General features: G+C 54.1%; 1 protein-coding gene across 1 annotated transcript in view; it reads right to left on the bottom strand.

The window, feature by feature from the left end:
- Positions 1-9562, bottom strand: part of LOC141176374 (uncharacterized) — a 53976-nt gene extending 44414 nt beyond the window's left edge. Inside the window, exon 1 of the mRNA XM_073660335.1 lies at positions 7930-9562. Within this exon, the coding sequence (XP_073516436.1) occupies positions 7930-9525 (1596 nt within the window). The 5' untranslated portion in view covers positions 9526-9562. The remainder of the gene's footprint in view (positions 1-7929) is intronic.
- Positions 9563-14538: the final 4976 nt, after the last annotated feature.

Raw genomic sequence — 14538 nt, 5'->3', positions numbered from 1 at the left:
GCGCTTACGGGAGACTATATACTGGAGTGACGTCACCACGAGTACAGGAGACTATATACCGGAGTGACGTCACAGCGAGTACAGGAGACTATATACTGGAGTGACATCACCGCGAGTACGGGAGACTATATAGAGGAGAGACGTCACCGCGCTTACGGGAGACTATATACTGGAGTGACGTCACCGCGATTACAGGAGACTATATACCGGAGTGATGTCACCGCTAGTACAGGAGACTATATACCGGAGTGACGTCACCACGAGTACAGGAGACTATATACCGGAGTGATGTCACCGCGAGTACGGGAGACTATATACCGGAGTGACGTCACCGCGAGTACAGGAGACTATATACCGGAGTGACGTCACCGCGAGTACAGGAGACTATATACCGGAGTGACGTCACCGCGAGTACGGGAGACTATATACCGGAGTGACGTTATTATGCGTACGGGAGACTATATACCGGAGTGACGTCACCGCGAGTACAGGAGACTATATACCGGAGTGACGTCACCGCGAGTACAGGAGACTATATACCGGAGTGACGTCACTGCGAGTACGGGAGACTATATACCGGAGTGACGTCACCGCGAGTACGGGAGACTATATACTGGAGTGATGTCACCGCGAGTACAGGAGACTATATACCGGAGTGATGTCACCGTGAGTACAGGAGACTATATACCGGAGTGACGTCACCGCGAGTGCAGGAGACTATATACCGGAGTGACGTCACCGCGAGTACAGGAGACTATATACCGGAGTGACGTCACCGCGAGTACGGGAGACTATATACCGGAGTGACGTTATTATGCGTACGGGAGACTATATACTGGAGTGATGTCACCGCGAGTACAGGAGACTATATACCGGAGTGATGTCACCGCGAGTACAGGAGACTATATACCGGAGTGACGTCACCGCGAGTACAGGAGACTATATACCGGAGTGACGTCACAGCGAGTACAAGAGTCTATATACCGGAGTGACGTCACAGCGAGTACAGGAGACTATATACCGGAGTGACGTCACCGCGAGTACAGGAGACTATATACCGGAGTGACGTCACCGCGAGTACGGGAGACTATATACAGGAGTGACGTCACCGCGCTTACGGGAGACTATATACTGGAGTGACGTCACCGCGAGTACAGGAGACTATATACCGGAGTGACGTCACAGCGAGTACAGGAGACTATATACAGGAGTGACGTCACCGCGAGTACGGGAGACTATATACAGGAGTGACGTCACCGCGCTTACGGGAGACTATATACTGGAGTGACGTCACCACGAGTACAGGAGACTATATACCGGAGTGACGTCACAGCGAGTACAGGAGACTATATACTGGAGTGACATCACCGCGAGTACGGGAGACTATATACAGGAGAGACGTCACCGCGCTTACGGGAGACTATATACTGGAGTGACGTCACAGCGAGTACAGGAGACTATATACTGGAGTGACATCACCGCGAGTACAGGAGACTATATACAGGAGAGACGTCACCGCGCTTACGGGAGACTATATACCGGAGTGATGTCACCGCGAGTACAGGAGACTATATACCGGAGTGACGTCACCGCGAGTACAGGAGACTATATACTGGAGTGACGTCACCGTGAGTACAGGAGACTATATACCGGAGTGACGTCACCGCGAGTACGGGAGACTATATACCGGAGTGACGTCACCGCGCTTACGGGAGACTATATACCGGAGTGACGTCACCGCGAGTACAGGAGACTATATACCGGAGTGACGTCACCGCGAGTACGGGAGACTAAATACCGGAGTGACGTCACCGCGAGTACGGGAGACTATATACCGGAGTGACGTCACCGCGAGTACGGGAGACTATATACGGGTCATGAGATACATGCTGGATACAGGTCGCGGGACATATGATGGATACAGGTCGTGAGATACATGTTGGATACAGGTCACGGATCATGAGATACATGATGGATACAGGTCGCGGGACATATGGATACAGGTCGTGAGATACATGATGGATACAGGTCACGGGTCATGAGATACATGATGGATACAGGTCGCGGGATACATGATGGATACAGGTGGTGGGACACACGATGGATACAGGTCACGAGTCATGAGATACATGATGGATACAGGTCGTGAGATACATGATGGATACAGGTGGTGGGACACATGATGGATACAGGTCACGGGTCATGAGATACATGATGGATACAGGTCACGGGTCATGAGATACATGATGGATACAGGTCGCGGGATATATGATGGATACAGGTGGTCGGACACCTGATGGATACAGGTCATGGGTCATGAGATACATGATGGATACAGGTCGCGGGATACATGATGGATACAGGTGGTGGGACACACGATGGATACAGGTCACGAGTCATGAGATACATGATGGATACAGGTCGTGAGATACATGATGGATACAGGTGGTGGGACACATAATGGATACAGGTCACGGGACATATGATGGGTACAGGTCATGAGATACATGATGGATACAGGTCACGGGTCATGAGATACATGATGGATACAGGCCGCGGGATACATGATGGATACAGATGGTGGGACACATGATGGATACAGGTCACGGGTCATGAGATACATGATGGATACAGGTCACGGGACATATGATGGATACAGGTCGTGAGATACATGATGGATACAGGTCACGGGTCATGAGATACATGATGGATACAGGTCGCGGGATACATGATGGATACAGGTCACGGGTCATGAGATACATGATGGATACAGGTCGTGAGATACATGATGGATACAGGTGGTGGGACACATGATGGATACAGGTCACGGGTCATGAGATACATGATGGATACAGGTCGCAGGACATATGATGGATACAGGTCGTGAGATACATGATGGATACAGGTCACGGGTCATGAGATACATGATGGATACAGGTCGCGGGACATATGATGGATACAGGTCGTGAGTCGCGGGACACATGATAGATACGGGTCGTGAGTCGCGGGACACATGATGAATACGGGTCGTGAGTCGCGGGACACATGATGAATACGGGTCTTGGGACACATGATGGATACAGGTCGTGAGTCGCGGGACACATGATGGCTACAGGTCGCGGGACACATGATGGATACAGGTCGCGGGACGCATGATGGATACAGGTCGCTGGACACATGATGGATACAGGTCGTGGGTCGTGAGATACATGAGGCATACAGGTAATCAGATACATGATTGATACAGGTCTTAAGACATGATGGATACAGGTAGTCGGATACATGATAGTTACAGGTAGTCAGATTCATGATGTATACAATTCATCGGACACAGGTGGTCGGACACTCGATGGATACAGGCTACATAATAGTTACAGGTCATCGGATACATGATGGATACAGGTCGCGGGACACATGATGGATACAGGTTGTGAGATACATGATAGATACAGGTCGCGGGACACATGACGGATACAGGTTGTGGGTCGTGAAATACATGATGGATACAGGTCATGGGTCGTGAGATACATGATGGATACAGGTTATGGGATACATGATGGATACAGGTCGTGGGTCTTGAGATACATGATGGAAACAGGTCATGGGTCGTGAGATACATGATGGACACAGGTCGTCGGACACACGATGGACACAGGTCGTCGGACACACGATGGACACAGGTCGTCGGACACACGATGGATACAGGTCGTCGGACACACGATGGACACAGGTCGTCGGACACACGATGGACACAGGTCGTCGGACACACGATGGACACAGGTCGTCGGACACACGATGGACACAGGTCGTCGGACACACGATGGACACAGGTCGTCGGACACACGATGGACACAGGTCGTCGGACACACGATGGACACAGGTCGTCGGACACACGATGGACACAGGTCGTCGGATACACGATGGACACAGGCTACATAATAGTTACAGGTCGTCGGATACATGATGGATACAGGTTGTGAGATACATGACAGATACAGGTCGCGGGACACATGATGGATACAGGTTGTGGGTCGTGAAATACATGATGGATACAGGTCAGGGGTCGTGAGATACATGATGGATACAGGTCATGGGTCGTGAGATACATGATGGATACAGGTTGTGGGATACATGATGGATACAGGTCGTGTGTCTTGAGATATATGATGGAAACAGGTCATGGGTCGTGAGATACATGATGGATACAGGTCGTGGGATACATGATGGATACAGGTCGTGGGTCATGAGATACATGATGGATACAGGTCGCGGGACACGTGATGGATACAGGTCGTGGGACACATGATGGATTCAGGTCGTCGGATACACAATGGATACTGGTTGTCAGACACATGATGATACGGACACATGATAGTTACAGGTCTTTGAATACATGATAGTTAGAGGTCATAAGACACATGATGGATATAGGTTGTCGGATTCATAATAGTTACAAGTAGTCGGATTCATGATGTATAAAATTCATTGGACACAGGTCGTCGGACACACGATGGATACAGGTCGTCGGACACACGATGGATACAGGTCGTCGGACACACGATGGATACAGGTCGTCGGACACGATGGATACAGGTCGACGGACACACGATGGATACAGGTCGACGGACACACGATGGATACAGGTCGACGGACACACGATGGACACAGGTCGTCGGACACACGATGGATACAGGTCGTCGGACACACGATGGATACATGTCGTCGGACACACGATGGATACAGGTCGTCGGACACACGATGGATACAGGTCGTCGGACACACGATGGATACAGGTCGTCGGACACACGATGGATACAGGTCGTCGGACACACGATGGACACAGGTCGTCGAACACACGATGGACACAGGTCTTCGGACACAGGTCGTCGGACACACGATGGACACAGGTCGTCGGACACACGATGCATACAGGTCGTCGGACACACGATGGATACAGGTCGTCGGACACATGATGGACACAGGTCGTCGGACACACGATGGACACAGGTCGTCGGACACACGATGGACACAGGTCGTCGGACACACGATGGACACAGGTCGTCGGACACACGATGGACACAGGTCGTCGGACACACGATGGACACAGGTCGTCGGACACACGATGGACACAGGTCGTCGGACACACGATGGACACAGGTCGTCGGACACACGATGGACACAGGTCGTCGGACACACGATGCATACAGGTCGTCAGACACACGATGGATACAGGTAGTCGGACACACGATGGACACAGGTCGTCGGACACACGATGGATACAGGTCGTCGGACACACGATGGATACAGGTCGTCGGACACAGGTCGTCGGACACACGATGGATACAGGTCGTCGGACACACGATGGACACAGGTCGTCGGACACACGATGGACACAGGTCGTCGGACACACGATGGATACAGGTCGACGGACACAGTTACAGGTAGTCAGCTACATGATGGATACAGGTCATCTGTCAGTGTACGGGGATTTCCTGCATGCGACGTCTATCAGTGTACGAGGGTCTCCGGTGTGTGATGTCTATCAGTGTAGGGGGTCTCTGGTGTGTGTGACGTCTATCAGTGTAGGGGGTCTCTGGTGTGTGTGACGTTTATCAGTGTAAGGAGGTCTCCGGTGTGTGTGACGTCTATCAGTGTAGGGGGTCTCTGGTGTTTGTGACGTTTATCAGTGTACGGGGGTCTCCGGTGTGTGTGACATCTATCAGTGTGTGTGACGTCTATCAATGTAGGGGGTCTCTGGTGTGTGTGACGTCTATCAATGTAGGGGGTCTTTGGTGTGTGTGTGACGTCTATCAGTGTACGGGGGTCTCCAGTGTGTGTGACATCTATCAGTGTGTGTGACACCTATCAATGTAGGGGGTCTCTGGTGTGTGTGACGTCTATCAGTGTAGGGGGTCTCTGGTGTGTGTGACGTTTATCAGTGTACGGGGGTCTCCGGTGTGTGTGACATCTATCAGTGTGTGTGACGTCTATCAATGTAGGGGGTCTCTGGTGTGTATGTGACGTCTATCAGTGTACGGGGGTCTCCAGTGTGTGTGACATCTATCAGTGTGTGTGACGTCTATCAATGTAGGGGGTCTCTGGTGTGTGTGTGACGTCTATCAGTGTAGGGGGTCTCTGGTGTGTGTGACGTCTATCAGTGTAGGGGGTCTCTGGTGTGTGTGACGTCTATCAGTGCAGGGGGTCTCTGGTGTGTGTGACGTCTATCAGTGTAGGGGGTCTCTGGTGTGTGAGAAGTCTATCAGTGTACGGGGGACTCTGGTGTGTGTGACATCTATCAGTGTAGAGGGTCTCTAGTGTGTGTGACATCTATCAATGTAGGGGGTCTCTGGTGTGTGTGACGTCTATCAGTGTAGGGGGTCTCTGGTCTGTGTGACGTTTATCAGTGTACGGGGGTCTCCGGTGTGTGTGACATCTATCAGTGTGTGTGACGTCTATCAATGTAGGGGGTCTCTGGTGTGTGTGACGTCTATCAGTGTAGGGGGTCTCTGGTGTGTGTGACGTCTATCAGTGCAGGGGGTCTCTGGTGTGTGTGAAGTCTATCAGTGTACGGGGGTCTCTGGTGTGTGTGACATCTATCAGTGTACGGGGGTCTCTGGTGTGTGTGACATCTATCAGTGTAGGGGGTCTCTGGTGTGTGTGACATCTATCAATGTAGGGGGTCTCTGGTGTGTGTGACATCTATCAGTGTGTGTGACGTCTATCAATGTAGGGGGTCTCTGGTGTGTGTGTGACGTCTATCAGTGTACGGGGGTCTCCAGTGTGTGTGACATCTATCAGTGTGTGTGACGTCTATCAGTGTAGGGGGTCTCTGGTGTGTGTGACGTCTATCAGTGTAGGGGGTCTCTGGTGTGTGTGAAGTCTATCAGTGTACGGGGGTCTCTGGTGTGTGTGACATCTATCAGTGTACGGGGGTCTCTGGTGTGTGTGACATCTATCAGTGTAGGGGGTCTCTGGTGTGTGTGACATCTATCAGTGTACGGGGGTCTCTGGTGTGTGTGACATCTATCAGTGTAGGGGGTCTCTGGTGTGTGTGACATCTATCAGTGTAGGGGGTCTCTGGTGTGTGTGACGTCTATCAGTGTAGGGGGTCTCTGGTGTGTGTGACATCTATCAGTGTAGGGGGTCTCTGGTGTGTGTGACGTCTATCAGTGCAGGGGGTCTCTGGTGTGTGTGACGTCTATCAGTGTAGGGGGTCTCTGGTGTGTGTGACATCTATCAGTGTACGGGGGTCTCTGGTGTGTGTGACATCTATCAGTGTAGGGGTCTCTGGTGTGTGTGACATCTATCAATGTAGGGGGTCTCTGGTGTGTGTGACATCTATCAGTGTAGGGGGTCTCTGGTGTGTGTGACGTCTATCAGTGCACGGGGGTCTCCGGTGTGACGTCTATCAGTGTAGGGGGTCTCTGGTGTGTGTGAAGTCTATCAGTGTACGGGGGTCTCTGGTGTGTGTGACATCTATCAGTGTACGGGGGTCTCTGGTGTGTGTGACATCTATCAGTGTAGGGGGTCTCTGGTGTGTGTGACATCTATCAATGTAGGGGGTCTCTGGTGTGTGTGACATCTATCAGTGTAGGGGGTCTCTGGTGTGTGTGACGTCTATCAGTGCACGGGGGTCTCCGGTGTGACGTCTATCAGTGTACGGGGTCTCCTATGTTTAGGGGGTCTCTGCTCAGAGGTACGTTCCCTATCAGTACATTCGAGACAGTGGTGATGGGGCTCTCATAGGGGTAATCTAATAATGATCATATAACGGACCTCCATTTCCAGGTCCCTGGTTACAGATGTCCTCCCGGACTCATAAGGGTTAATTGTCCAGGGGTCGGGGGGGCGTTTTCAGGTAATCCCCCCACAGCTAAACTTAGCGCTAAAGAAGGAACATCCGATTAGGAGGCAGAAAATGCGACTTACCGCGGCCGCAGGTGCCACATCCTCAGACTCCAAAACTTCAATGTGCTCCGCCTGAGAGCAACTCATCACTGCAGGGGAGCAGCCGACCACTGCTGGGGAGCAGCCGACCACTGCTGGGGAGCGACCCTCCGCTGCTGGGGAGCAGCCGACCACTGCTGGGGAGCGACCGACCACTGCTGGGGAGCGACCATCCACTGCTGGGGCGCAACCGACCACTGCTGGGGCGCAACCGACCACTGCCGGGGAGCGACAATCCAATTCCGGGGAGTGACAATCCACTGCCGGGGAGCGACCATCCAATGCTGGGGAGCGACAATCCACTGCCGGGGAGCGACCATCCGCTGCTGGGGAGCAACCGACCACTGCAAGGGAGCAGCCAGCTGCTGCTGGGGAACAACCGACCACCGCTGGGAAGTGACCATCCACTGCCGGGGAGCGACCGACCACTGCTGGGGATCGACCATCCGCTGCTGGGGAGCAACCGACCACTGCTGAGAAGCGACCATCCACTGCTGCGGAGCGACAATCCAATGCTGGGGAGCGACCATCCACTGCAGGGGAGTAACCGACCACAGCTGGGGAGCAACCCACCACTGTTGGGGAGAAACCAGCTGCTGCTGGGGAGCAACCGACCACTGCTGGGGAGCAACCAGCTGCTGCTGGGGAGCAACCGATCACTGCCGGGGAACAACCGACCACTGCTGGGAAGTGACCATCCACTGCCGGGGAGCATCCAACCAATACAGAGTAAAACCGGGGGGCGCTGCCATCTTGCTTCACCTGGGGTGCGCTAACTACTACTGGGGAGCAACCGATCACTGCTGAGCAGCACTGGGGAGTACTGCCATCCTGACCGCTGACCTCAGTGGGGGAAGAGCTTGGAGAAAGACCCCTCTCTTTTTGCTCCACCTGCGGACTGCTGACCTCTGCAGGGGATCCCCCATAGTTCTGCTCCAGCGGCGGACTGCTGACCTCTGCAGGGGATCCCCCATAGTTCTGCTCCAGCGGCGGACTGCTGACCTCTGCAGGGGATCCCCCATAGTTCTGCTCCACCTGCGGACTGCTGACCTCTGCAGGGGATCCCCCATAGTTCTGCTCCACCTGCGGACTGCTGACCTCTGCAGGGGATCCCCCATAGTTCTGCTCCACCTGCGGACTGCTGATCTCTGTAGGGGATCCCCCATAGTTCTGCTCCACCTGCAGACTGCTGACCTCTGCAGGGGATCCCTCATAGTTCTGCTCCACCTGCATGCTGCTGATCTCTGTAGGGGATCCCCCATAGTTCTGCTCCACCTGCAGGCTGCTGATCTCTGTAGGGGATCCCCCCTGGCTCTGCTCCACCTGCAGACTGCTGATCCGTGCAGGGGATCTCATCCTCTGGTCAGAAGTTGCCGGCTTCTGCGGCCGGGCTCTGCGTCCCGCCGCCCGGCTCCTCTGCGTCCCGCCGCAGCTGCCGGTGATGTGTGGAGGAGCCGCAGCCTCCGTCCGCCCGCGCTCTGCAGACTCTCCGGCAGAATGACCCGAGCCGCCGCCTGACAGCTCGTCTCCTGCAGCTCCAGCGCTCCCCCGCCCTGCACGCTGTACAGGGGGAGGCATCCGCCCACAGAGGATACCCCCAGCCTAGTCAGGAGACCCCCATCCAAGAGCAGGACACCCCACCCAATAGTAGGAGACCCCACAACTGAGACACCCACACAAGAGAAGGAAGCCCCACAACTGAGACCTCCACCCAAGAGTAGGAGATCTCACACGCTACAGCAAGAGACCCCACACCTGAGATCCGCACCCAAGAGCAGGAGAACCTACAACTGAGACCCCCAGCCAAAAGCAGGAAACCCTACAACTGAGATCCCCACCCAAGACTAGGAGATCCCACAACTGAGACCCCCACCCAAAAGCAGGGGAACCCACAACTGAGACCACCACCCAAGACTAGGAGATCCCACAACTGAGACCCCCACCCAAAAGCAGGGGAACCCACAACTGAGACACCCACCCAAGAGTAGGAGATCCCACACGCTACAGCAAGAGACCCCACACCTGAGATCCGCACCCAAGAGCAGGAGAACCTACAACTGAGACCCCCAGCCAAAAGCAGGAGACTCCACACCTGAGATCCCCACCCAAGACTAGGAGATCCCACAACTGAAACCCCCACCCAAAAGCAGGGGAACCCACAACTGAGACCACCACCCAAAAGCAGGAAACCCCACAACTGAGACACCCACACAAGAGTAGGAGATCCCACACGCTACAGCAAGAGACCCCACACCTGAGATCCGCACCCAAGAGCAGGAGAACCTACAGCTGAGACCCCCACCCAAAAGCAGGGGAACCCACAACTGAGACCACCACCCAAGACTAGGAGATCCCACAACTGAGACCCCCACCCAAAAGCAGGGGAACCCACAACTGAGACCACCACCCAAGAGTAGGAGATCCCACACGCTACAGCAAGTGACCCCACACCTGAGATCTGCACCCAAGAGCAGGAGAACCTACAACTGAGACCCCCAGCCAAAAGCAGGAGACTCCACACCTGAGATCCCCACCCAAGACTAGGAGATCCCATAACTGAGACCCCCACCCAAAAGCAGGGGAACCCACAACTGAGACCACCACCCAAAAGCAGGAAACCCCACAACTGAGACACCCACCCAAGAACAGGAAGCTCCACAACTGAGACCCCCACCCGAAAGCAGGAAACCCTACAACTGAGATCCCCACCCAAGAGGACCAGACTCCACACCTGAGATCCCCACCCAAGAGCAGGAGACCCCACAACTGAGATTTCCACCCAAGAGAAGGAAACCCCACAACTGATACCCCCACCCAAAAGCAGGAGACCCCACAACTGAGATCCCCACCCAAGAGTAGGAGATCCCACATGCTACAGCAAGAGACCCCACACCTGAGATCCCCACCCAAGAGCAGGAGACCCCACAACTGAGATTTCCACCCAAGAGAAGGAAACTCCACAACTGATACCCCCACCCAAAAGCAGGAGACCCCACAACTGAGATCCGCACCCAAGAGCAGGAGACCTCACAACTGAGACCTCCACCTAAGAGCAGGAGAACCTACAACTGAGACCCCCACCCAAAAGCAGGAGACCCCACAACTGAGATCCCCACCCAAAAGCAGGAGACACCACAACTGAGACACCCACCGAAGAGAAGGAAACCACACAACTGAGACCCCCACCCAAGAACAGGAAGCTCCACAATTGAGACCCCCACCTGAAAGCAGGAAACCCTACAACTGAGATCCCCACCCAAGAGGAGCAGACTCCACACACTACAGCAAGAGACCCCACACCTGAGATCCCCACCCAAGAGCAGGAGACCCCACAACTGAGATTTCCACCCAAGAGAAGGAGACCCCACAACCGAGACCTCCACCCAAGAGCAGGAGAACCCACAACTGAGACCCCACCTAAGAGCAGGAGGCTCCACCTTTGAGACCCCAATAAAGGGCAGGAGACCCATAACAAAGAGAAATGCACCCTAAAATAGAGACCTTTACCCTAAGAGAAGAAAACCCCCTCAACTGTGATCACCACCCAAGGTCAGGAAACCCCACACCCAAGAACAAGAGACCCACAGCCAAAAGTAGGAGACCACAACTGAGACCCCCACCGAAGAGCAGTAGACCCCATAACGAACAACCCCACCGAAGAGCAGGAGACCCATAAGGGAAACCCCCACCCAAGAGCAGAAGAACCCAAAACTGAGAGCTACACCCAAGGGCAGAAGATCCTACAACTAAGACCCCCACCCAAGAGCAGGAGATCCCTCAACTGAGACCCCACCAAAGGGTAGGAGACTCCCCACTCAAGAGAAAGAGACCCCAACCTAAGAGTAAGAGACCCCACAAACTGAGACCCCCACCCAAGAGCAGTAGATGCCACACCCAAGAGCAGGAGAACCCACAACTGAGACCCTACCCAAGAGCAGGAGACTCCACATTTGAGACCCCAATAAAGGGCAGAAAAATTCCACCCAAGAGCAGAAGACCCCCACTAAAGAGCAAGGTACCCCACAACGAAGACCCCCACCCAAGAGAAGACCCCCCAAACTGTGATCACCTCCCTAGGTCAGAAAACACCCAAGAACAGGAGACCCCACTGCCAAGATCAGGAGACCCCCACAACTGAGACCCAAACACAAGAGAAATAGAGCCCACAACAGAGACCTCCACCCAAGAGCAAGAGAACCCAAAACTGAGACCCCCACCCAAGAGCAGGAGACCCCACAGCTGAGACCCCCACCAAAGAGCAAAATACCCCCACTGAAGGGCAGGAGACCCCCAACTGCGATCCCCACCCAAGGTCAGGAGAAGCCACAGCCAAGAGCATGAGTCTCAAGAACTGAGACCCCCACCCAAGAGCAGGAGACCCCACAACTGAGACCCCCACCCAAGGGAAGGAGACCCCACCAAAGGGTAGGATATCCCCACCCAAGAGTATGAGAACACACAGCCAAGAGCAAGAGACCCCACATAAAGAGCTGCAGACCCCACAACTGAGATCCCACTAAAGGGCAGGAGACTCCACATTTGAGACCCCAATAAAGGACAGGAGACCCCACCAAAGAGCAATACACCTTACAACAGAGATGCCCTTCCAAGAGAAAAAGACCCCCTCAACTGCGATCACCACCCAAGGTCAGGAAACCCCACACCCAAGAACAGGAGACCCCGCAACCAAGAGCAGGAGACCCGACTACTGAGACACCACAAAAGGGCAAGAGACCCCGACCCAAGAGCAGGAGACTACACAACTGAGACCCCATTCAAAAGCAGGAGTCCCCACATCTGAGACCTCATACCCAAGAGCAGAAGACCCCACATCTGAGACTCCCACCGAAGAGCAGTGGACCCCACAATGAAGAACACCGAAGAGCAGGAGACGCATTAAGGAAACCCCCACCCAAGAGCAGAAGACCCCAAAACTGAGACCTACTCCCAATGGCAGAAGATCCCACACTTAAGACCCCCACCCAAGAGCAGGAGACTCCTCAACTGGGACCCCACCAAAGGGTAGGAGACCCCCACTCAAAAGAAAGAGACCCCAACCTAAGAGTAGGAGACCCCACAACTGAGAGCCCCACCCAAGAGCAGGAAATTCCACAACTGAGACCCCCACCCGAAAGCAGGAGACCCCACAACTGAGATTCCCACCCAAGAGCAGCAGACTCCACACGCTACAGCAAGAGACCCCACACCTGAGATCCCCACCCAAGAGCAGGAGACCCCACAACTGAGATTTACACCCGAGAGAAGGAGACCCCACAACTGAGACCTTCACCCAAGAGCAGGAGAACCCACTACTGAGACCCCCACCTAAGAGCAGGAGACTCCACCTTTGAGACCCCAATAAAGGGCAGGAGACCCCCAACAAAGAGAAAGGCATCCTAAAATAGAGACCTTTACCCTAAGAGAAGAAAACCCCCTCAACTGTGATCACCACCCAAGGTCAGGAAACCCCACACCCAAGAACAAGAGACCCTACAGCCAAAAGTAGGAGACCCCACAACTGAGACCCCCACCAAAGAGCAGGAGACCCCACAACATAGACCCCCACCCAAGTCAGGAGATGCCACAACTCAGACCCACACCCAAAGGCTTGATAAACCCAGCCAAAAGCAGGGGACCCCCACAACTTAGACGCAAACACAAGAGAATTAGCGCCCACAACAGAGACCTCCACCCAAGAGCAGGAGAACCCCAAACTGAGACCCCCACCCAAGAGCAGGAGACTCCACAACTGAGACCCCCACCAAAGAGCAAAATACCCCCACTGAAGGGCAGGAGACCCCCAAGTGCGATCCCCACCCAAGGTCAGGAGAAACCATAGCCAAGAGCAGGAAACTCAAGAAATGAGACCCTCACCCAAGAGCAGGAGACCCCACAACTAAGACTACCATCCAAGAGCAGGAGATCCCACAACTCAGACCCCCACCCAAGTGCAGGAGACCCCACAACTGAGACCCCCATCCAAGGGAAGGAGACCCCACAACTGAGATCCCATTAAAGGGCAGGAAACCCCCATCCAACAGCAGAAAACCTCCAGCCAAGAGCAGGAGACCCCACAATTGAGACATCACCAAAGGGCAGGAGACCCCAGGCGAAGAAAAGGAAATCCCAAAACTGAGACCCAACCAAAGGGCAGGTGACCCACACCCAAGAGCAAGAGACCCCACATCTGAGACTCCCACCCAAGAGAAATAGACCCCACAAATAAGACTCCCACCCAAGAGCAGGAGACCCCACAGCCAAGAGCAAAGGACCCCAAATCTGAGACTCTCACCGTAGGGCAATAATCACCACATCGAAGAACCCCACCGAAGAGCAGGAGACCCATAAAGGAAACCTCCACGAAAGAGCAGAAGACTCCAAAACTGGGATCCACACCCAAGAGCAGGAGAACCCACACCCAAGATCATGAGAACCCACAACTGATACCCTCACCCCAAAGCAGGAGATGCCACACCCACGTGCAGGAGAACAAACAACTGAGACCCCCATCCAAGAGCAGGAGATTACACAATTGAGACTCCAATAAAGAGCAGAAGAACCCCAATGAAGAGCAGGAGACCCCCACAATGG

Source organism: Phyllobates terribilis, unplaced genomic scaffold (genome assembly GCF_046119375.1).
Source record: "Phyllobates terribilis strain yellow unplaced genomic scaffold, ASM4611937v1 Scaffold_25__1_contigs__length_18738178, whole genome shotgun sequence".
Classification (NCBI taxonomy): Eukaryota; Metazoa; Chordata; class Amphibia; order Anura; family Dendrobatidae; genus Phyllobates; species Phyllobates terribilis.
Note: the sequence above shows the minus strand (reverse complement) of the source record. Positions and strands in the feature narration are given on the sequence as shown.